Here is a 23,452-nt window from a genome sequence, read left to right on the forward strand (position 1 = left end):
AAACAGAGCGAAGCGTGGAATGACTGCCTCGATCGCGAGAAGCAGCGGGTGGGTGACGTGAGGGCGCAATTCACAGCAGCCACCACAGACAGACCTCCACTCATGCAGCAGTTTGTTTTCATACAGCCAAAACGCATTACTCTGGTGCCAGCAGATAGCCATTGTCGCTACAGAGCCTCTCTTGCGCGGCACACTTTCCTTCTCAAGCTTTCACCGTACCCTCCTCCTCCGCTTTCCTCTTCACTAGCGCCGTCTTTCATCTCGCACTGCGTTCGCTCTATCATACTTTGCTGTGCTCGTTCACTCGGTTACGCTGAAAGCGCTGACACTCACCTGTAGGAACGTGTGCCCAAGAGCTGCATTCTAAAATTTTTTTATGTCGAGTGTCCGCCAAATCCCTGGGTGCTGGCCTGTAAGTCCGCTTCACCCCATCGCGCACTCTTCTGGGGCAGCGAAAAGATGCTGTGCTCTTATAGTGACAACAGGTTGGTCTGTACAACTGAAAGTGGAAGTGATAAAAAAGTCGCAGTTTCGCCTAAAAGGCGAAGCATCGATTGGGATTGCAAAATAGTGGACAGCTATACGAAGTATAGTAGTCTTATTGGTTGTATAAACTTGTAAACATAGGCATACTAACTAAATGAACAAGCATGGTGTCACGCACGCACAAGCAAACGTACACATCTCACTCAATGATCGCGGAAACTCGCTGTCAGAATGCTGGAGTGAGGAAGTGCGGCAATAGCAACGAGCGAATTGACTTTCGTGCTGCGTTTCGCATCAACGCGAACTAAGCCTTTTCACAGCGCACGGCGGACTGGGTCCCCGATGCAGATGGCTTTCAAGATAGAGCGGCCCAAGAGGGCGGCCACGCGCACTGAAGATTTATATCTCTTAGTTTACGCATGAACTAGTAAAGTAAGTATATCTCACGCCTTCGTCTTCACAGGATGCGCTTGTTTTTTAGACCATTTGGAACTATTAAAGTTAAGTTGTGGTCGATTATGCTTGTCAAGTTTCTAATATAAATGTATACGCAATGGTGAGATTTAAAAAAAAAAAAAGAGTACATATTAAGAAGACAATCAACAGAAACAAATATAATTATTGATTTTTTTTTTTATGTGTGCATCTGGTCATTACTCCTTTGTGAAAGTTCTGTACATCGTGCAGCATATATTTCTTTAAGAACACGGCAGCAGGAAGTCTCTCCGCACATTTATGTCCCATTTCCTGCACTTTAGGAAGTCAGCTGCCCGCATGCTCACTTGACCCTATAGATTGCCACAAGACAACACAGTCAAAACAACAGCAGATATTTAACGCGCAAGATCTCGGCGAAACAGATCGTCGTCTCCTGAAACTGCAGTGTAAATGTACCCACGGCATCTCTGTCGTATGCTACTATCATTAGACTACAATAGGCTGCTAAGCTTTTGCCATTGCGCCAAACTGCTGGGATGATATATAATGCATAGACTGTGGGGGGGGGGCTGTTTTATGTCTTGCGAATTGAATGGGAAACTGGTCATGCTTACCTAGGCCTAACTGCAAACGAGATAAAATGAAGTTGCCACTGTTTTTTTATTTTTAGAATACATGCCTCACTTTCGTGTTAGGACCAATTCTTCTGAAAGAGGGATCAACCTATTTTTTTTTACCCACTGATGTTTCCTGGGAGAAGCAACGGTGGCATGTTCTTGTTTAGCTTGTTTTGGTAAAGATGCACATTTGTAGGGGTGTGTGAATAGTCAATTTTGAGGCCAAATGAAATACCAAATAGTGCCGGCAAAGAATTGAATACTCTTTGAAGAGTTTCAAAACAATGAACAACCTTTTTCACAATTCTTATCATACTATCTTCACATGTTAGCAAACCTGTGTCATTGCATTGCACATTGATATGAAGCATTGTTTATACTAAGAACAAATCCAGCATTAGGAACCAAAAAGCAGTGTTTGTATACTTATGGGATGCATGATATGATAATGCACACTTGCGTTATCAGATAGAAGTTTAAAACAGCCTTGTGCGCCAGTTAGCGTCTGTGTATACGTTCTAGGCAAAACCAGAAATGGGTGTCATTTCTCGCAATGGCACAGCAAAAGAAAAGTAGACATTTTCTCTACTTAGAATGGTTGCAGCTGATAAACGCACTGAGATTTAATTTTTAAAAAAGAACATCCAGGTGCAGCAAGCATAAATTGTACCAAAGTATACCAACTGCCAAATTTTGCGTCTGAGTGAATGATTTCAGCTTAGCAGGAGCTGCCTGGCTCAGTGTTTAATGTGTGACTCAACATTTAACTTAACATGTTTTATGTCCAGTATGGCTGCTAGGATGAAAGCTGTCATATTTTATCAATTTTATGTTTAACTGTGCGCTGCTGACAATATGGAGCATTATAAATGTATTCAAATCCGCAGTTAGTGATTAGTATTAGATTCGAGGGAATGAATCCAATATAAGACAAAATACATTTAGTTATTTGGAAGCTTTAAATACGCACGCACCCCTACACATTCGTCTTTGTCTCTTTGTGTATCTGTATTGATTTAAAGGCCCAGTAGGATTGTAGTCAGATGTGACTACTTTCTGATCACATGACAAACAAACCATACTTGCCACCATCTTTGCAAAGTACTGCTCTACCTCCATTGATATGTTGCAGAACACATACTACCTGCTGGAAACTGGAAACTTTAGCAGAAAAAGCTTTGATATAATAAAGCTGGAATGTTTTTACAAGCCCTCTACATTATGCTGCACAATCATATAAGTCTTCATCATGATCCTAAGCAAGAACCAAAGCTGATAATTTTTTTTGGAGCCAGCTGATTTCTAACAATCCATTTCATTTTTCAATCATTTTACGACGTTAAGGCCACTATATCGCCATTATTGCTGGTGTTGGCCACTTCTTACAACACATGAGAAAAGATTTGAAAATGACATGGAATGTTACAAAATACAGAGCGTGAGAGAAAATAATCGCCTCACTATTTGTGAGGTGCACAGACCTGTGAATAGAAACATGCAAATGTGTGCCGAAATCTTCTGCCAATGTTACTGGACAATGAATCCTCTAGAATATGACTAGGACTCAGCATTTCCAGGTAAAAAAAAAAAAAAAAAAACACTGATTTTTTTCTGTCCTGGAGTTATGCCTTAACCAAAAAGGGTCAATGAACGCAAGATGGCAATCGGCACGCAATTGCGAGGCTCCATAAACTCCAATACTACAAGCCTGGCGAGGGAAAGTTTCAAGTTTATTTCTTTACTTATATTATATCGTACATATATATATGCAAAAAAGTGTTTGGACCTATATAGCCAAAGTCTAGCAACGAGTCAATCGACAGCCTGCCGCCTAAAAAATGGTTACCATCTTCTTATTAGCGTCCATATTGCCTGCCACTGTGAGGAAAGCAGGAAGTGAGGGGAGCACCCTTACCCTTGCAGTTTTTGCATTAATGAGCAGGGCAAGTTCATTGAAGGCTAGCACAGGGTCGTATCTACCTAGTCATCTGTTTCTGTATTTGTTGGAGCTCTGCACACACGTAATGGATACGCATAAAGTGTCATTCTATTTGTGGTCAAATACCAAATACACTCACTAATAATGCCTGCATAGTCACATTGCCTTATGGCATCATGCCGTTGCTAAACTTCTGTAAAACTTTGTTAATCTGTGTATTGGATCAACAGTGTTATCTGCAATGAGCCAGAATTCACTGAATGCAAAAAGTTATCCACCAAAAAAATATATATGTTTCACCTGAAAGCTGAAGCATCGATAGCGATGGCACATTAGTAGACAGCTACATGAAGTAAGGACAGTAGTTTTATCGGCTGTATAAGCTTGCAAACATTCGCTTCAACTAAATTAACAAGCATGGTGTCAGTTCGCACAGGCAAATATGAGCACATCACACTCGATGAGCACAGACACTCGCTGTAAAGAAGCTGGTGTGAGGAAGTGCAGCAGCAGCAATGAGTGAAGTGATCTTCGTACTGTCTATCGCTTCGATGCAAACTGAGCGGCGAGAACACAGTATGCACAAAGGTATGAGCCACCTAGACTCTGCCCCTAACAGCAGATCATTTTCAAGATAAACCCCGCAGTTGCTGCTGGAGTACAACGCCGCCACTCCCTCCCTCCCCTCCGCCCGGTGCCTTGCATGCGACAGAAGACTGGCACGCTTCCTCCCAGCTTTCCTCCCTTGCGCACGCAAGATTGAACCACGATCGTCGGCTCCCCTCCCACACTTCCACTCGCACATATCCAGCACATGGCAAAGGTGTTATCGCCCTTGGACTTTACACGGAACATCACAGCGATGACGATGGCAAGAATGGACCTGGAGTGTCCATATAATTGATAAAAGAAGTCTGTAAATGCAAGAATATATTCACAGAAAAAAATTTAATTTGGGTGAACATGAATATTGAAAATGCTGAACCCTAAATATTACTCAGTGGCAGAGCATAAAAGTAAAGCAGCGTATACGGAGCATAAAGCTCCTGACAGCGGAAAGGTGTGTAGTCATCTTGAGGTCTGCGCTTATTCTACACAGCATATGAGCTGCTTAGCTGTGTAATTGTTTGGGCAGCACTGTTTGGCTGTGGCTTTTGGTTCCTGGGTGCAAAAAGGGCAGAGCACAAGTATGTGCAAGGTTAATTGCTAGTAGGATTAGGACAGCACAGAGGCTGTGAGTTCTTGCTGCCATAAAGTCTTGCTTGGCCTTGCTCTTAATGTAGATTTTCATACCAATATTTTTGCCAAGGTAAACAGGAAATAGCTTTGTTTCTTTTCTATGGCAAGGCACATACGAAGCTGGTTAATCCCACATACTAGATGGCAATTAATCAGGTTTTATGTATGCTGCGAAAAGACCTGCATATATTGTCACGGTATGATTCATCTAGAGGAGCACCGATGAAGAAGACGCTGATGATCTGGCGCGCGCTCTCGGCCATATGGTTGAACGCTTGATCACCTTGTAAATATAATGTAAATACGTTTTCCTGTTTTGTTTGCCTCCCCGTAACAATATTTTGCGCAAGCAGGCATGAGCTGAACCAAATGTGCCTTCCCCCTGAATATAGCAGTGTTTGTCTTGCCTGGTATTGCAACCATGCATAGGCCTTGGGCAAGCTGCGACAGAGAAATGAGCTATTCGCTAATTGCAACAGCTGCACTTCAGTAGCAAAGACATCATCCCAGGAAAAATGTAAAGCACATTCACACAAGCATGCCACCAAATATTGGGACATGAAAAATTCTGCTCTGTGGCACAAGCTCTGTTGCACAGAATGCATCAACATGTACCGTGAGCTAGGTGTAAGTCACAATGAACCTTTTAAACCAATCATAACGAATTTCTGATATAGCAAACATATTCTTCACAGTGAAGATGTATCCAGGATATACAATATACAAGTGTGTAACCCATCTGGGAATCGGGTGGCGTGTTAGCAAATGGCGGATGCGCAACTCCAACTGAATTTTGAAAACATCAGCGCTTGACTGGCACAGGACAAAGCAAAAAGGCACTTCGTCCTGCACCAGCCGGGCCTGTACTCTGTAAATTTAATTTACGTGTTAAGTGACAACCCCTTGTCAGCTCAGCTGCGCGCACCTACACTTGCCTCTCCAGATTCCGCTGCTACCTCAATGTCTAACATGCAATGAGAGGCTTGCATACGCAGTTGGAAACAAAAGAGCCAAAGAAAGCCACCACTTTCAAAGGAAAATTGCAATCCATCCAGTTATAATTTGATGCTTTCTTTCTGAGGATCCCGCACAAGTTTCCTGAGCTACAACCAGATGGTTTGCAAAATTTTCTCTAATGGCTCTGAAGCTGTGCAAGAACTAAGGCCAGCATTTCTGTACACCACTGCAACTTTTTGAAATTGCATCAAAGTGCAAACTGCACCAAAAAAAGACTTGCTTGCAAGCACCTGAGCACAGGCTGAGCTCATCATCCATGGTGGCCTTGTAGTCATACAAGGCTCGGCATTGTGAAGGCAACACATTGGCATATGGCTGCTCTTCTTCTTCCTGCTCAGTCTCAAGTGACACGGGGACCTCAACACCCCCGTCGGCAGCCCCACGGTCCCACTCCTCGGCACTTGAAGAACGCCGCTGAAGCCAGGGCGGGATCTTAAGCACCGTCTGCGCCAAACCCTGCACAGCAACATTCACACTATTTTCTGCAGCAAAGGAACAACAGGCTGACAGCAATTTCTCCACCCGATTGCCTCTCAGTGTTGATCACACCATTAGCACTGATCAAAAAAAAAAAAAAATTGAGGCACTTCATTAAATTACAGAACGAGGCAGGAAAGGCCAAAGTGCACCTTCTGTCATACGGTACTACTGTAAACTTTACTTTGCCAGTGAAACTTTGCAGCAATCTTGAGGTTGTTTAATGTTCACTACCACAAGCTAGTTTGTCAGCTATACTTAGCTACCAACATGAAATGTGGCCCCGAACTTACCTGTCGGTCCCTGCGCTGCTCTAAATGTGGAGCCAGTGGATGTGGTGGCCTTGGTTGACCCTCCAAGCCTGCCAGACAGCACTGCACCTTGTGGCGCTGATGCCTCCAAGAACGCCAGGCTTTGCCGAAGCTGCACAACACACATGATGCTCTGTTATCAGAGGACTGTGTACGAGAATCACCTTTTTCCTCCTTTCTCTTCAAATCTATGCACTGGAAATATATGGTGTAACTTTCAATACAGTAATATATGCATGCCTGACAAGTATATGACATTTTGGATGCCGTGTAGCATAGCATCTGCTGCAGTGTAAAATACAGGTTAAAATTTGGTGTTGCCTTTGTGCTATGGTATGTGCACTCTATCTAATCTATGATCTCTCCTTATTGTGGCCTCTGCAAGCTGCGAAGATTAGCGGACCACTAGCTTGATTTTTGCGAGCAAAACAAAAACTTCAAGCACACAACCAGATGAGTACGGTGAAAGAAGACTGAGGCACACATAGTGCTCGTGTGTCTCAGTCTTCTTTCACCGTCCTCATCTGGTTTTGCGCTTGAAGCTTTTGTCATGTCTCACCCTCACCAACACGCCAAACAGCCACGTTTTTGCAAGCAATATGTGCATGAACAGTGAACACTAACTACTTGCCTGGCATCTGGCTAGCTGCCAGTGGCATATCCAGAAATGTGTTTCAGAGAAGGGGGAGGGGGGGGGGGGGTTACTTCGCCACCCACTACCCTTCCGCCCCTTTCTTCACCCTCTCGATATAATATATTGAAAGACGGATGACGACTAGGACAGGCAGCACTGGCAGACCCGTTTATTCCGCAGGCACGGCCCAGGCTCGAACACGAAGAAGAAGACAAACAGGGATCATGATGGCTATGTACAGATGAGAACGATGAAGTACGATGAATTTCCCCCCCTCGTGGAAGCGGCCAACCTGGCCGCATTCTAAAGATCGGCTGAACGGGGAATAAAGTGCTTCATGCGGGAGACGTGAACAATTTCTGCACTACGACGACGGCGGTCCGCAACGGAGTGAAGTGGAGTGACTAGATAGTTCACTGCAGAAGTTTGTTGTAGGACTGTGTAGGGCCCAATGTATCACTGAAGAAATTTCTCGCAAAGCCCAGGGGTTCGAACCGGCATCCATAGGAGGACTTAGTCTTCAGGATGGACGGCAATGTCGCGGTGTTTACTGTCGCAGCGTAATTTTCTTTCTTCTTGGGTAGCGGCGGTGTTGCGACGAGCAATTTCACGGCAGTGTGCAACTCGAGACACACACACACACACACACAGAGAGAGAGAGAGAGAAGAGAGAGAGCAAGCAAGAAAGAAAGAGACACCGAAAAGAAAAGTTGTACACCAGGCAAAGACAAAAACTCCTAAGCGCTCCTCGGAAAAGCACGCTTTATCGACGAGGATGCGCGTTTTTACATTGCCGAATGACGAAAATTTTTCAATGATCGCCCCAAACACCCACTGGGTGAAACCTGCTCCAAACTCTGGGGTGCGAGCCAAGTGGCACGATCCCGAATGAAGAGCTGTGGTGCCCCATTCCTCTAAGACTCGCGGCTCACATGCAACTGAAACCGTTGTCACGAAACGTGAATTCTCACTGCTATGCCACCCGGCCCAATGCAAGGCGCGGGCTTATTACTACGCCCTGCGTTATCAAAATTGCGAAGACGTCCTCTACGTCAACACTGCAGTCGGTCTACTCAAAGGAACGGCCACGACTGCTGCCATGACGGAGGACAGACGCATTACCATCTCTGCCTCAGTTAAAACAGCTTGAACCAATGTGGCTGAGGGGGTCGCATTAGCCCTAGCAGTGGTGCATGCGGCCGCGGATTCTACCATTACAGAAATCTACACAGATTACCCAAGTGCATATTGTTACTTCCTTCAAGGCATAGCGCCTGAGACGGTCGCACACATTTTACAAAACATCCCTTTGCTTCCCCATCTGGTGACCATCACGTGGGTGCCTGGGCATGAGTGTGTCCCCGGGACGAGCGCATGAATGCGCAAGTCTGAGGACTTTCCTTCCAGACCCTGGACGACCACTCACCCAACCCCATGGAAAAAAATGTCACAGTTTCGCCCTAAGGGCGAAGCAATGAATGCGATAGCAACACAGCAATGTCATATGAAGTAAGGTGAGCAGCTTTGGTAGCAATATGAATTGTAGTAAACATGAGCTGATTAAGTAAGCAGGTGTGCTGCGGTGTAAGTAGACCGACATGAAGAGAGACTCGATGACCACGAGAAGGCGCGTGTGAAACGGTGGTGTTGATGAGAAGCGCTTCCCATGGGCAGCGCGTGCGAAGGGACACACCTGTAGCGCTGCACTGCCGATTCGGGCAGCATTGCATGTGTAGCGTGTGTTGGAAAATGTGGCCCGACTATTACTAACTGAATGAACTATGACAAGGAAGTCTAGCACGGCTGTGGACGGCACGAAGGACGCCGACAGGAAGACACAACAGCGTAGGTTTCGCCAGGCGCACCAGGAACAGCGTCGAGCACGAGCCCCACTACAGTAGCGCTGGCGATTCGGCTGCGGAGCTCTACAGAGCTCTACACGACGCACTTCTTCTTCCTTACTTCTTCCCCCCTCGCTGAAGATGGAGCCGCACAGGAGGCCTAAGGCGTCGTGAGGACGAAGGGCTCGTGATACGGCTTGAGCCGATCGACGTGGACAGTTTCGCGGCCTCGGCGACGCAGGTCCGTAGGGGGCGTCAGAGGTTCGATGACGTAGTTCACCGGAGAAGTTTGCTGCAGAACCCGGTAGGGTCCATGGTATCGAGATACAAACTTGGAGGAGACACCTGATGTCGAAGTAGGAGGCACCCACAACCAAATGAGAGCGTCAGGCGAAAACTGGGTGTGGGGGCTCCCGTCATCATGACGAAATTTCTGTAGCGCTTGTTCTTGCGTTGTAAGGGAGCGAGCTAGTTGCCGACATTCTTCTGCATACCGGGCGGCTTCTGAAACCAGTGTACCCTCTGATAAGTCGGGACGGTAAGGAAGAATAGTGTCAATGGGAAATGACGGTTCTTGGCCATACAGAAGAAAGAAGGGAGAAAAGCCCGTCGTTGCCTGGGGTGCCGTATTGTAGGCGTACGTGACATAGGGAAGGATGATGTCCCAGTTGGTGTGGTTGGAGGCGACATACATCGAAAGCATGTCGCCAAGAGTTCGGTTAAAGCGTTCTGTCAATCCATTTGTTTGCGGGTGATATGCGGTGGTACAGCGATGAATAATGCGGCACTCAGTGAGAAGTTCTTGAAGGACATCGGCGAGAAAGACGCCGCCGCGGTCGCTCAGTAGTTCGCGGGGAGCGCCGTGACGTAGAACGAAGCGTTGAAGCAGGAAGGAGGCAATGTCACGAGCCGTCGCGGCTGGTAGAGCAGCCGTTTCGGCATACCTCGTGAGGTGGTCTATAGCTACAATGACCCAGCGATTGCCAGCAGCTGTGTATGGAAGAGGCCCGTATAGGTCTATTCCAACCCGGTCAAAGGGTCGTGAGGGGCATGGCAAAGGTTGCATTGGTCCAGAAGAGCGGCAAGAATCAGGCTTGCGGCGTTGACATTCTGTGCAAGAGCGAATGTACTTTTGCACAAATGTATACATACCGCGCCAATAAAACCTATGACGTAGTCTGGTGTAGGTCTTAAAGAGACTAGCGTGTGCACACTGAGGGTCGGCGTGGAAAGCGGCGCATACATCGGTGCGGAGCTGCCGGGGTATTACAAGCAGCCATTTGCGGCCGTCGGAACTGTAGTTACGGCGATAGATGATGCCGTCGCGGATGGCGAAGTGCGAAGCTTGCCAGCGTAGTGCTCGGGATGGTGGGCGTTCAGGTGAATCAGAGAAGTAATCTATCAAAGATGAAATCCAGGAGTCCTTGCGCTGCTCCAAAGCCATGTCGACAGAAGCGAATGGGGGAAGTGGGTCGTCTAGGACGGAGACACTGACAATGTCGGTGTGGACAGGCGAGCGCGAAAGAGCATCGGCATCGGCGTGCTTCTTGCCTGAGCGGTAGACAACCCGGATGTCGTACTCTTGGAGCCTCAGCGCCCAGCGGGCTAGGCGGCCACAGGGATCCTTGAGGGACGACAACCAGCAAAGTGCGTGGTGATCGGTGACAACATCGAAGGACCGGCCGTACAGGTATGGACGAAATTTTGTAATGGCCCAGATGATCGCTAGACATTCTTTCTCCGTGACTGAATAATTTGCTTCGGCTTTCGTAGGAGTGCGGCTCGCGTAAGCAACGACATAATCTTGGTAGCCGGGCTTTCGCTGGGCCAGCACAGCGCCAAGACCAACGCCGCTAGCATCCGTATGGATTTCCGTGGGAGCAGTTGGATCAAAATGGCGCTGTATCGATGGTGTTGTAAGCAGGAGACGTAGCGTCGCGAAGGCCTCGTCGCAAGCCGGGCACCACGCGGAAAGATTGGTATCTCCCTTAAGTAGCTCTGTCAGCGGTGCCATTATCGAAGCGAAATTTCGAATGAAGCGGCGGAAGTACGAGCAGAGGCCAATGAAACTACGCAAGTCTTTTAGAGACGTTGGCCTTGGGAATTCTTTAACAGCACGGAGCTTTGCGGCATCGGGGAGAACGCCGTCCTTCGACACGACATGTCCGAGAATTGTCAGCTTCCGTGCCCCAAAGTGACATTTTTTCAGGTTGAGTTGGAGGCCAGCGTCACTGAGACAGCGTAAAACCTGCTCCAAGCGATCAAGGTGAGTAGGAAAATCTGGTGCAGACACTACTACATCGTCCAAATAACACAAGCACGTGTTCCATTTGAGGCCTCGAAGAATAGTATCCATCATCCGCTCAAAAGTCGCGGGCACGCTGCAAAGGCCGAATGGCATCACATGAAATTCGTATAAGCCATCTGGTGTGATGAAAGCTGTTTTAGGCTTATCGTCTGCAGCCATAGGCACCTGCCAATAACCAGAGCGTAGATCGAGGGAGGAAAAGAACTCTGCACCTTGTAAGCAGTCTAAGGCGTCATCAATCCGTGGCAATGGATAAACATCCTTTCGGGTTATTTTGTTTAGGCGACGGTAGTCCACGCAAAAGCGGATCGAGCCATCCTTCTTTTTAACTAAAACAACTGGCGATGGCCATGGACTGTCGGATAGTTCAATGACGCCACGCTTGAGCATTTCACCTACTTGCTCATCAATGACGCGTCGTTCTGTCAAAGATACGCGGTATGGTCGCTGCCGTAGCGGTGAGTGAGCACCGGTGTCAATCCGGTGACATACAGTCGTCGTTCGACTCAGAGAAGTGCTATGGCTGTCAAAAACAGGGTGAAATTTGTCGAGGAGACGAAGGAGGTCATGGTGCTGCTTGGGGTTTAAGGCGTTGTCAATGACGTGACTGAAAACGTCTTCAGGCGATGTGGCAGGTACGGGACAACCGGAGAGGGTGTTGACCTCGGACGATCCATTAGGAAGTTCCAACGCGGGAATGGTGTCGTAAGGCTCCACAGTGCCGAGAGATTCACCGCGAAGCAACGTAATTGGGAATGGGAAATGGTTGTAGACAGGAAGGTGAGTCGCACCTGCTTGAAGGCCAAGCAGCGCGGTTGGGAGTGGTGAGATGTGGCGACGAACGAAAGCAGTGGAAGGTGTGAAGAGTACGGTAGAGTCGGAGGCAATGGAACAGGATACAGGCGCCAGAACGGATGCGTGCGGAGGTATCTGGATGTCGTCAGTGAGGGATAACTTGGTGCAGGAAAGCGAAACGTCGTCAGATATGGCATTGCCAAGCGAAGAGAAGGCGACTTCTACACGGGAGCAATCAATAACAGCTTGGTGACGAGAGAGAAAATCCCAACCTAAAATAATATCGTGGGAACAGTGGGGAAGAACGACGAACTCGACGATGTAGAGCACTCCTTGAATTTAAAGTCTGGCGGTGCACGCAGCCACCGGCTGGACGTGCTGTGCTGTGCGCCCTGCGGAGTAATGGACCGAAGAAAGGCGTCATAACTTTTCGTATTGAGCGGCATAGGTTTTCGGCAATCACAGATATGGCGGCACCTGTGTCAATGAGGGCAAGCACAGAGACACCTTCAACAGCGACATCAATAACGTTGGGCGGCGAAAGAAGAGGGCTTGAGCGTTGCGACGATGACGCAGTTTTTGCCTCGGGAACTGCGCCACTTAGTTTTCCGTGTCAGCGGTAGAGGGACGTCGGCGCATCAGGGAGAGCGAGTGACGACGAGGAGAAGGAGAACGGCGGTCAGAAACTGGGCGAAGGCTAGGGCGGGGAAGAGGTAAATCGCGGTCTGGAGCGTAAGACAACGGATGGTCGTACGCTGCTGTGCGTGGGTCGTCATGTGGATGAAGTGGACGGCGGCGGCACAGGCGTGCAACCTGTCCGGGAATACCACACGAATAGCAGATGGGCCGATTGTCTGCTGTGCGCCAGGGATTAATTGCTCGATGGACTGGAGGTCGTGGTGGCGGGGAAGTAAAAACAGGGCTAGGCATCGGAGGCGGAGCCCGGAACGTCGGTGGGCGTGGTCGTGCGACGGCGTCGGCGTAAGTCAGGGGGGCGGTGAGTTGAGGCGCCCGCTCCAGAGGAAGGACCTCGGACACTTGTTCTTCTATGACGTGTCGTAGGGTCAGACTAAAGGACGAACTGGACTCCGGCAGGTTGGAGATAAGGGAGAGCTGGCGAGCAACTTCTTCCCGGACGAAAGCCTTGATCTGCAAGAGGAGGTTGGAATCGTGAAGAGGAGAGGTCAAGCCGGACAACAATTCCTGATGGGGAATAAGACGGCGGGTGAGGAGGCGTTGACGGCGGAGCTCATCATAGCTTTGGCAGAGTTCAATAACTTGGCCAACAGTCGAGGGGCTTTTTGAAATGAGCATCTGAAACGCATCCTCGTCGATGCCCTTCAGGATATGCTTGATTTTATTGCCCTCCGTCATGGATGCATCGACGCGTTTGCAGAGAGCGATGACATCTTCGATGTAGCTCGTAAAGGTCTCACCAGGCTGCTGAGAGCGCGACTGCAGACGCTGTTCGGCACGAAGCTTTTGAACAGCAGGGTGGCCGAAGACCTCGCTGAACTTTGTCTTGAACACAGTCCAGCTTGGGACTTCGCTTTCGTGGTTGCGAAACCACAAGTGGCCAATTCCGGTAAGGTAAAAAGGGACGGTGGTCAATTCCGTGGTGTCATCCCACTTGTTGTTAAGACTGACACGTTCGTATGATGATAGCCAGTCATCAACGTCGTGGTCATCAGCACCGCTAAAGATGGGAGGGTCCCGCTGACGGAGTGTGCCTGGGCATACGGAGGACTGGGGAGCAGGTGGTGGTACGCTCGTGGCGCTTGCGGAGGTCATGATGGCAGGGAGGATTCGGCTGCGCAATTCCAGGATTACAGGAGACCCAGCAAACCTCCACCAATTATGGCAAGGAAGTCTAGCACGGCTGTGGACGGCACGAAGGATGCCGACAGGAAGACACAACAGCGTAGGTTTCGCCAGGCGCACCAGGAACAGCATCGAGCACAAGCCCCACTACAGTAGCGCTGGGATTCGGCTGCAGAGCTCTACACGACGCACTTATTCTTCCTTACAGAACAAGCGTGGTGTGAGCGCGCACAAACAAACATGAATAGATCACACTGAATGACTGCAGACAACGACTGTCAAAATGCTGGCAGCAAGCAGCGGGCGAAGGTACGTGCGGTCTATCGCTGCAACGGAAACTGAGCGGCGGATGCACAGCGCATACAGAGGTCAAAGCCGTGTGAAGATAAGAGCCGGTGCGGGCGAGCGACGAGCGCGGTTGTTGGCAGAGTAGAAGTGCCCCCCCGCCGCTCCCTTCGGCGCTAGCTTCTCGCTTCCTTGCTTGCGCGTGGGAGATTTAGTGCGTTCGCTCTCCGTGATAGCGCGCGTCCCCGTACGCTTCCGCTCGAGCATACGGCACGCGGCGAAGATTTTATCTATACGGAACCTCACGGCGACGGTGACGCCGAGGGCAGAAATCCGGTTGAAGTGCCCATATAATTGCTATTGCAATAAAACCAGGAGGGGGGATCTACACCTACCACCAGATTACCACGTATTACAGAAAATGTCGACGAGGTTTGCCTCCCCCTCACTATTCCCTTACGCCCCCCCCACATCAGAGGTTCAATCTGGCGCCAGATCTACACCAAGGCACTTATTTCCCCCTATCTGGCACATTTAGTTTACCCTGGTCTCCATAATTCACAATATACCACCTGCCGAGCGCCTCGGGCAGATCTTTTCCACTGTTTGTGGAGCTGCCTGAAGCCCATGGCGGTGGAACCTATTCCCAACCCTTCCTTTTCCTAATGGGAGGCCGATCTTCGGGCCACTTGCTTGGATGACCAGCTCTGGCTCGTGGACCCGGCCTGCCTAGAGATGTCAGCTAGAGGGCTCCCGAACATCTAGTGGCCCAACCACGTTTAAATAGAGCAAATAAAGTTTTATCATCATCCACCCATCCACCTGGCGTGCAGCCACTTTGCATTAAATTATGCTATCGTCCTTATGCTATTTTTAAAAATGAGGCTATTTAAAAAAAGAAAAGACCATAACATTTAATTTACAACTTGATGGATTTATATACCATATGTTGATGAGCTAGTTAGTTAGTACGGGAAGAACAAACCGCTAAAACTGAGACCAAACAAAAACAAGACCGCTGACGGACTGTCTTGTGTCTTCTTGGTTTAGCACCGTGTTTAGCATAGTGTTGTTTGTTTTTCCAAGCATTTATATAAGCAGCAATGTTTACGAACACATGGTGAACAGCGTAATGCATTTTGGATATATTCTGCACATGCCAAGATATGTATTTTACAACCACCATATTCTCGTCCGCAGATGAGCAGAAGAATGTACCTTTGTGAACTTCACCTTTACCATTCCAAATCCCACTACTCTATCTTCTAGGTTTCAGTGCAGCAAAGGGTCTTGAATGGCAACAATATACATTCCCTCTCGGCAGATAGGTGAGGGATCAGTAACAATGAAGACAAAAAATTTTCGCATAACTACTAGGAAGGCCTTTGAGCTCGCGTGGAGTGTCTGTGGAGGAGAATTCGTGGTTAGCAAATGCCACACAGCCGGGCACGACAGCAAACTTGGATTTTTGCAAATGGTCCAAAAATACGCCATCTATCCATTTTTCGTGAACAGTAAAAGGACTGGCATTTTCTTCAATCATTACTTGATGCAGAAAAAGTAAGGAGAACGAAAGGCGCTAGAAAGAAAGGGAAAGAGCAGAAAGAGGCCTGTTGCAGCCTAGGTGAAAGCGGAGACAAGCATTGTTTTCAGATCTTCTAGTGAGTGGTTCGGCCACAGCTACATATGAAGGATGGTGCGCACTATCATACAAGTCACCTATTGCTCAATCGCGCTTCCTGCGTTGTGCCCATGCTATATTCTATATTTAAAATACAGGAACAAAGCATTGCACCAAAATTTGGATAGTATCATATGATGCAAGTTTCACTCACTTTCCGTGTGTTGCTGCCCGACTTGTTTGAAGAGATGTTTGGAAGAATTTGCAATCGTAATACTGCACTCATCATCACGCGACGCATATTGTTATTTAATCACACTCGGGAATGAATGAGGCAGACAGACTGAAGCAGGGCTGCTTTCTATGTTAGAAGCCTTTCTCAAAATTATGGCATCCGTAGTTCACAGTAACATAAGGGCTAACAGGTCTGAGAGATTTGAAAGTCTTCTGTCTCCTGACACCCGGCTGTTCTGAAGACTGCAGAGATTGGCTCTCAGCAGCAAGCAGCACCTGTTACGACGGGGCAGGTGAGCAATTGGGCAGTGACGAGACACTCTTCCTATTGCTCCCCACTCTGTTCTTGCTTCATTGCAGTACCATCTCTTCCTGGCCAATGTCAGCCATCACCACCAGCAAAATTATCTTTCTTTCAAATGTACTTACTTTCTCCACCATCAGATGGGAGTTTTTGCCTATTTGTTCTTGGCGTGATGGCAAAGATGTTTTGTGCATGTGCATGAAAGAGGGGATCGCCCCCATGACGCACCCTCACCCCCACCCTTTCGAACTACCACTAGCCCACAATTTGCTTTCACATTCAACGTTTGCCTTTCATCCATGCCACTCCTTCTGAGCTTATTGTTCTATGGGAAAGGGGGTCGGAAAATGTCAGGGAGAAGGGGTTTTCAGCACCTAATCCCCACCCCTTGGCTACGCAAAATGCTAGCTGCTATACTCATCAGGTCCATCCTAGAGGGCAGCACAAGTAGGAAACAGACAGAAAAAGTTCGCAGTTTTGCCCTGAAAGGTGAAGCATCGATTGCGATAGCAAATTAGTAGTCAGCTATACGAAGTAAGGATAGTAGTTTTATCAGCCGTATAAAGTTGTAAATGTTCGCTTACTAACTAAATTAACAAGCATAGTGTCACGCACGCGTAAGCCAACATGAACACATCTCGCTCGATGACGGCAGAAACTCGCTGTCAAAACGCTGGACTGAGGAAGCAGCAGCAAGCGAATTGACCTTCATGCTGTCTCTTGCTTCAACGTGAACTAAGCTGCGAAAACACAGCACACACGAAGCTATCAGCACTCGCACTCTGTCCCCTTCGCAGATCACTTTCAAGATGGGGCCCACACGGCCGCGCCATACCCAGCAGCCGCCGGAGTACAACATCCCTCCCCCAGGTGCCTTGTGCACGACGGAAGATAGCGCATTTCCTCCCTGCATTCCTCCCTTGCACGCACAAGATTGAGCTGCCATCGTCAGCGCACCCTCGCACCTTTCACTTGCACATCAGCATATGGTGCACCGCGACAATGTTATCACCCTTGGACTTTATACAGAACATTGCAGTGATGGCGACGGCGACGGCAGAAATGCGCCTGGAGTGTCCATATAATTGCTATCGCAATAAAACATGAAGAGGTAGTAATAATCGAAGCGAAAAGGATGAGAAACATAGCCATAGTGAATGTTATGCGGATAACAAATATAATGCAGTACGAGGTGTACGGAAAAAGGGGTAATCATTTCCTAGCTTGCATTTGCTTGCTCAGTGCCGTGATCAAATCTGAAGCACAGTCGAGACTTGAAGACTAACTCATACTGTGGGTTACAGGAGAAATGGTAAAGACAATAAATGAATGCCTGGATTACACAAGTGCAAGCTCTCAACTGGTATTTTTATCCAAAGATAAAGTAATTCATAATAAACATCTCTTGCAAGTGCCATCTGGTAGCGAAAAAGTTATAAAAAAAAAAAAAGAAACCTCAGCAAGAACATGCGAGCTGGCTTTTATAGCTACCAGTGAGTTTTGTGCTGCACAGTTGTGGCTACGGACCACATTCATGGTCACCCGAATGTCAGTCAGCCGTGTATCTTGTTTAGAGAAAAAGAATATCCATACCTGTGCAGCACATATTTTAGGACTGACATTCAGGAAAAGCCAACTGTTGCTAGTTTTCATTTTTTTTTGTTTAGTGCATGCACGGGCGTATCCAGGTTTTTGTCTGAGGGGGGGGTCAGCTTCTGTCAATGATGATGAAAGTAGCCTTTCTTATTTACCGAAATGGACCGTTTCTTCTCATGATAAACCCGCTTCGTATACGGCTAGTGCAACAGCTGTAGCGAAGCCAGGTATCGGTTTCTCCGAACTTATAGGAAAAGAACGTTGCCCAACACAGCCATGCGCTTGGCGGCTGTGCTTGATAATATATCTAAGTCTGTATTGTTTCTGATAATAAAATTTGGGATGATCTGTTGCAGATACGTCATAGGTGCGTAAGCACGGGTCCGTCTTGGGAGTTCTGCTGGGACACCTTGATTTCCTTAAAAGCATGAATTGCTGGGATAGTTGGTTCATGTTCTAAAGTGAAAAAAAAAAAAAAAAAAAAAAAAAAAAACAGCGAAAACCAAGGCGCAGGACCAGAAGGAGGCACAGAGTCGCTTGACTTACAACTGATTTATTTGAAGCATCCACGCACTTTTATACACCGGTTTTCCTGCGCTATCACATGTGGCAGATCAGTATTTAAATGTTTTTAGTGCCTGTTCAAAGAACATGGTTTTTACCAATGACGTACCAGGTGACAAGAGCATTTGGTTCCTAGATTTAGAACTTACGTTTTCACCTGACGGACACATGTGTTGGAAACAGTGGTGCACCGCCGGGGGGGGGGGAGGGAGGGGGGGAGTTTCAGGGGTTGTAACCCCCCCTGAGGCCGACTTAACCACCCCTTTTGTTTAACCCCTTTTCTTTCCTTGCGCATTTGAGTACTGCAACAAGATATAAGACGCGCAATCGTCTCACACTCGCACAAAGCGCATTGTTTGACAATTTCCCGTGAAGAAAATGAAATTACTGCTGTTTAGATGGTATTGGCAAACTGTCAACCCCCCCTGGCAGAGATCCTGGGTGCGCTACTGGTTGGAAATATGCTCGCAGGTCTAAAAAGGCACTTTTGCCTTTTGGGTCTGCCCACTCAAAGTTAATTAAACGCAGCATTGCTAATATGTGTTTCATGAACGCACTGAAGAAAAGTTGCCCGCACGTTATGCAGCAAAGTCTTGCGGAGCAGGTGAATCGGCTAAAAGCTTCCGGTTTTCCTTCATCTGTTCTGTTGACGGTTGGTGAAACTTTGGCAAGAAAAATGAAGAAAGCGCGTGAAAATTCAGATTGCCTATTAGAAGAGACAAGACACATTGAGGTGATTCCCTACTTCCATAAAATTTCCCACGGGCTGAAAAGAGTGTCCCAAAAATTCGGTGTTAACTTGGTGTTTTCAGCTCCCCCGCAAGCTTTCTGGCCTTTGTGCCCGCATCTCCGGCCGTGAACGAGCTTCAGCCTGCAAAACCAAGCACCAAACAGAGTTCACTAAGTGCGCCGTGGGGGTGGTTTATTCAATCCCCAAGGCTTGTGGGAAAGTATATATCGGCCAGACAGGACAGTGCTTAAATGAACGCCTCAGAGAACACGACAACACACTTCGATCGGGTACAGGGAGCAACTTGGTGTTGCATGTGAAAGATTGTAACCGTTCTCGCCTTTGTTTTATACGTACCTGCCAAGTTCGGAGAAACAAAATCCGGGAGATCCTCCAACCGGGCGGGGGGGGGGGGGGGGGTCAGTCGTTTATACAACCCCCCCCCCCCCTCCCCCCCCCCTCCCTCCCTAAGTTGATGTTTCCAAGTACTCCCAGAAGAACTTCATTACAATTTTATTTATAGATATACAAATGACCACATGTACATCAAGGTCTAAATTTTGCAAGCATTTCGTTGTAGCTAATTTTGCCTTCAAAAATTCTTTAAAATTTAATTCTATTCTCGGGTCTTGCGTCCCACAACCACCATCTGATTATGAGGCACGCCGTAGTCTTTAAAATTTAATTCTATTCTCGGGTCTTGCGTCCCACAACCACCATCTGATTATGAGGCACGCCGTAGTGGGGGAACTCCGGATTAATTTCGACCACTTGGCGGTTCTTTAACGTGCACCTAAATATAAGGTACACGGGTGTTTTTGCATTACGCAGTCAACGAAATATGGCCGCCGCGGCTGACGTTTGATCCCGCGAGGTTTGAGCAGCACAATGCCAAATCCACTAAGCAACCACGACGGGTGTTCAAAAATTCTTCAGATAATGAATGATTGTAAGAAATTCCATTTCTTTCACATTTTGGAAGGTTGACATTTCCCAGCGGTCTTGAACGAGCAACACATGGACGAGCGGCACTGCATCCTCATATTTTTGACCATGTTAAATTGCTGCTCGCACTCTGCATTTCTCTGTGGTATCAACAAAATACCTAGCGTCACTTCGGCTGAGTACTATATTAAAAATACTTGAAGATACTTTTTGCGCTGGCGCTCCTTGCTTTTAAAGCCATGACTGACCGTAGGCCTACGCAATGCCAGAGCGGCTGACGCCGAGGAGAACGATGGAGAGTCTAGTGCTGCTAGTTGCGGAAGGCAGCATTCGCTGGCTAGCTTACCGAGACTAGGACCACTAAGGCACCCAACAACCCCGTCAGCATAAGGAGCGGCTCTGTGGTTAACGAAATAGTGCATGTATCATCATCATCATCATTAGCCTATATTTTATGTCCACTGCAGGACGAAGGCCTCTCCCTGCGATCTGCAATTACCCCTGTCTCGCGCTAGCGTTTTCCAACTTGCGCCTGCAAATTTCCTAACTTCATCATCCCGTCTGGGTTTCTGCCAACCTCAACTGCGCTTTCCTTCTCTTGGTATCCATTCTGTAACCCTAATGGTCCACCGGTTATCCATCCTATGCATTACATGGCCTGCCCAGCTCCATTTCCTCCGCTTAATCTCAACTAAAATATCGGCTATCCCCGTTTGTTCTCTGATCTACACCGCTTCTTCCTGTCTCTTAACGTTAGTCCAAAGATTTTTCGTTCTATCACTCTTTGTGCGGTCCTTAACTTGTTCTCGAGCTTCTTTGTTAGCCTCCAAGTTTAGGCCCCATATGTTAGCACCAGTAGAATGCAATGATTGTACACTTTTCTTTTCAACGACAGTGGTAAGCTCACAGTCAGGATTTGGCAATGCCTGCCGTATTAGCCCCGAGAACGACCTACAGGGGCGCTGGTGACGTCAGGGCACGGACTCGCGCCTGTCGTCTGCTGCCATTCGGGCACTGTCCGGGCGCCTGCTGCAGTGTTTCCGTTTGTTCGCTGTCATTACCTGTGCTTGTATACTTATTACGGTCATCCCAAATACATTTTTACGACGTCTTCATTCGCGCAAACTTATTCAAAGAGCTTATTTTTTAGACGACAATTTATTTCTCAAGGGCAACGCTACAATGCCAGCCGAAGGAGCTCAGACCAGCCCATTGCACGTTTTTCATGCGCGGATCTAGACTTTGCAGATTGAGGGACTAATGAAAAAGCATAAATAGCACGTGACTAATAAGAGCATAAACGCAAGAACATATCACATAGGAATCCAGTTAGGATACCATACCTGCAGTGGTGCAACGAGCATGTCACTGCATGCTACATATGACTGCTACATTTACCTTAATTTTAACCCATTAAAACGTGCCCGTTTATGACGAGTAGCGCATGATATTATATCTAATTTTTCATTTCGCAAACGCTCGACAATAACACGAGGACCTGAATCTGCAGTTTAGATTCAATCAGCACCGCTTGTTTCTTTAATTGCTTCTCAAAATTAGGCCGTTCTTCATCGGTTAATTTTAATTTGCGGTAATTTGAAGTAAAGGTAATGAGGCTTACAGCTATTTGCAGAATACGCAAAGGAATGTACCAATATTTATTCACGGTTCCTTGCTACACGTTCAACTCACTTGTGCAATTTACTGCCGCTTGTTTCTTGAGGAATAGACATCATGAATCTGTTTGGCGAACTGACACAGGCTGCTAGGCTCAAATTTTTTATTGAAATATGCCTTTTGGACCGTATGGCTGCAGCTAGAAAGAAGCCTAAGCCTCATTCATTAGTAGTATGGGGCTTATTGAAGATATCATTATTCCCCTGTGGAGGTCAAAAATCAAGTGAATTCATTTGAGGCTTGTGGTGTCTTCTGTATGAGGCGGGTATGTGAGGTTCTCTTTTATGCAATCACGAAGTGAATAGTTCTCAGTTTGTGTAGTTGGACAACGCAGGATCGAGATATGGTGAGGCAGAAGGCGTTTGAATTTTCCTCTTCAGCGCAGCCTACAGCGAGCAGGATATACAGCGCAGCCTATAGGCTGCGCTGTATATCCTCGAGTATAACATAGGCATTGCAATTGGCGCTTAAAGAACTGCTTCATGATTTCAATTTGAAGTTGTAGTGAACTGATGGGTTTCGAGAATAATGCATCGTCGCAATATCGACAGTCGGTAGATTTATTTGCATAAGGGCTGTGCCATGATGTCGATAAAGGCAACTGAGGGTCACTATGAAACATTTTCTCGCTTGTAATTTATAGGCTCTCGATCTTAACCACGAAACTGCTCTTTCAGGTGATTGCTGTTATGGTATTCCTAAAGTATATACATACTATACGTGACGCGCCGTCGTGTTAACAGCCATGAGCAATGCGTTTCCTGGGTGCCTGTTTCAGAGAACAGTGAAAGTATTAGCAAACGTTTTTATACAAAATGCGCGCCTAACTTTTCCTTTTACGCATTAATAAAGTACCCATATTTGACTAGAACAACTCACCATAGTAATAAGAATCATCATAAAAGATTCGCTGTGCAGTTTCCTTCTAACACGCTTTTATAATATTGACATCAAATACCAATACCAAGCTTTTTCTTCCTTGTGAAATGCAATGTCTCTCATAGCTAAGCACTAAGGGAATGTTAAGTGTTTTGCGGAGCATCATACATAACTTCGTGTGTTGAAATTGCAGACATTCTTTTTACGCAAAGTTTATGGACAGACACTGTGCATATACGCATTGCAAAACCAGTAGACCCCTTCAATGCTACATACCTGGCGATATCCACGCCGCAAATTTTCACGACTCGCGGTTTTGAAGAAGAAACTGCCGTTCAGGCAAGACAGTAAAAAGAAGCCGACATATATGTCAATAAGTACGGTTCGAGCCACCAATACTCCAAGCATGCATGAAGGGAACGAGCGCGCGCAGCAACCGAGCGAGCACCATCCTGTCCGTGACGTCACTTGTAGAGGGCGCCACTCCAAGTTCTCGCCGGTAATATGCACTCCAACCCAATTTTATTCTTCTGTAGAGAGAGAGCAAGGAGAGGAAAGGCAGGGAGGTCAACCAGAAGAGCATCCGGTTTGCTACCCTACACTAGGGGTGAGAGAAAGGGGGAATAAATTTCTTTCTCGTGATCAGGGTCCTCTATGAGCAACTGACCTAGATAAACGTACTCCTTTACAGACT

At 47.4% G+C, this 23,452-nt stretch overlaps 1 protein-coding gene across 1 annotated transcript in view; it reads right to left on the bottom strand.

The window, feature by feature from the left end:
* The window catches only part of LOC119443160 (nostrin-like), a 59,877-nt gene that overhangs the window by 2,381 nt on the left and 34,044 nt on the right, over positions 1 to 23,452 (bottom strand). Inside the window, 3 exon segments of the mRNA XM_037708324.2 lie at positions 5,967 to 6,192; positions 6,507 to 6,602; positions 6,604 to 6,636. Coding sequence (XP_037564252.1) covers positions 5,967 to 6,192; positions 6,507 to 6,602; positions 6,604 to 6,636 — 355 coding nt within the window.

Source organism: Dermacentor silvarum, chromosome 2, assembly GCF_013339745.2.
Source record: "Dermacentor silvarum isolate Dsil-2018 chromosome 2, BIME_Dsil_1.4, whole genome shotgun sequence".
NCBI lineage: Eukaryota > Metazoa > Arthropoda > Arachnida > Ixodida > Ixodidae > Dermacentor > Dermacentor silvarum.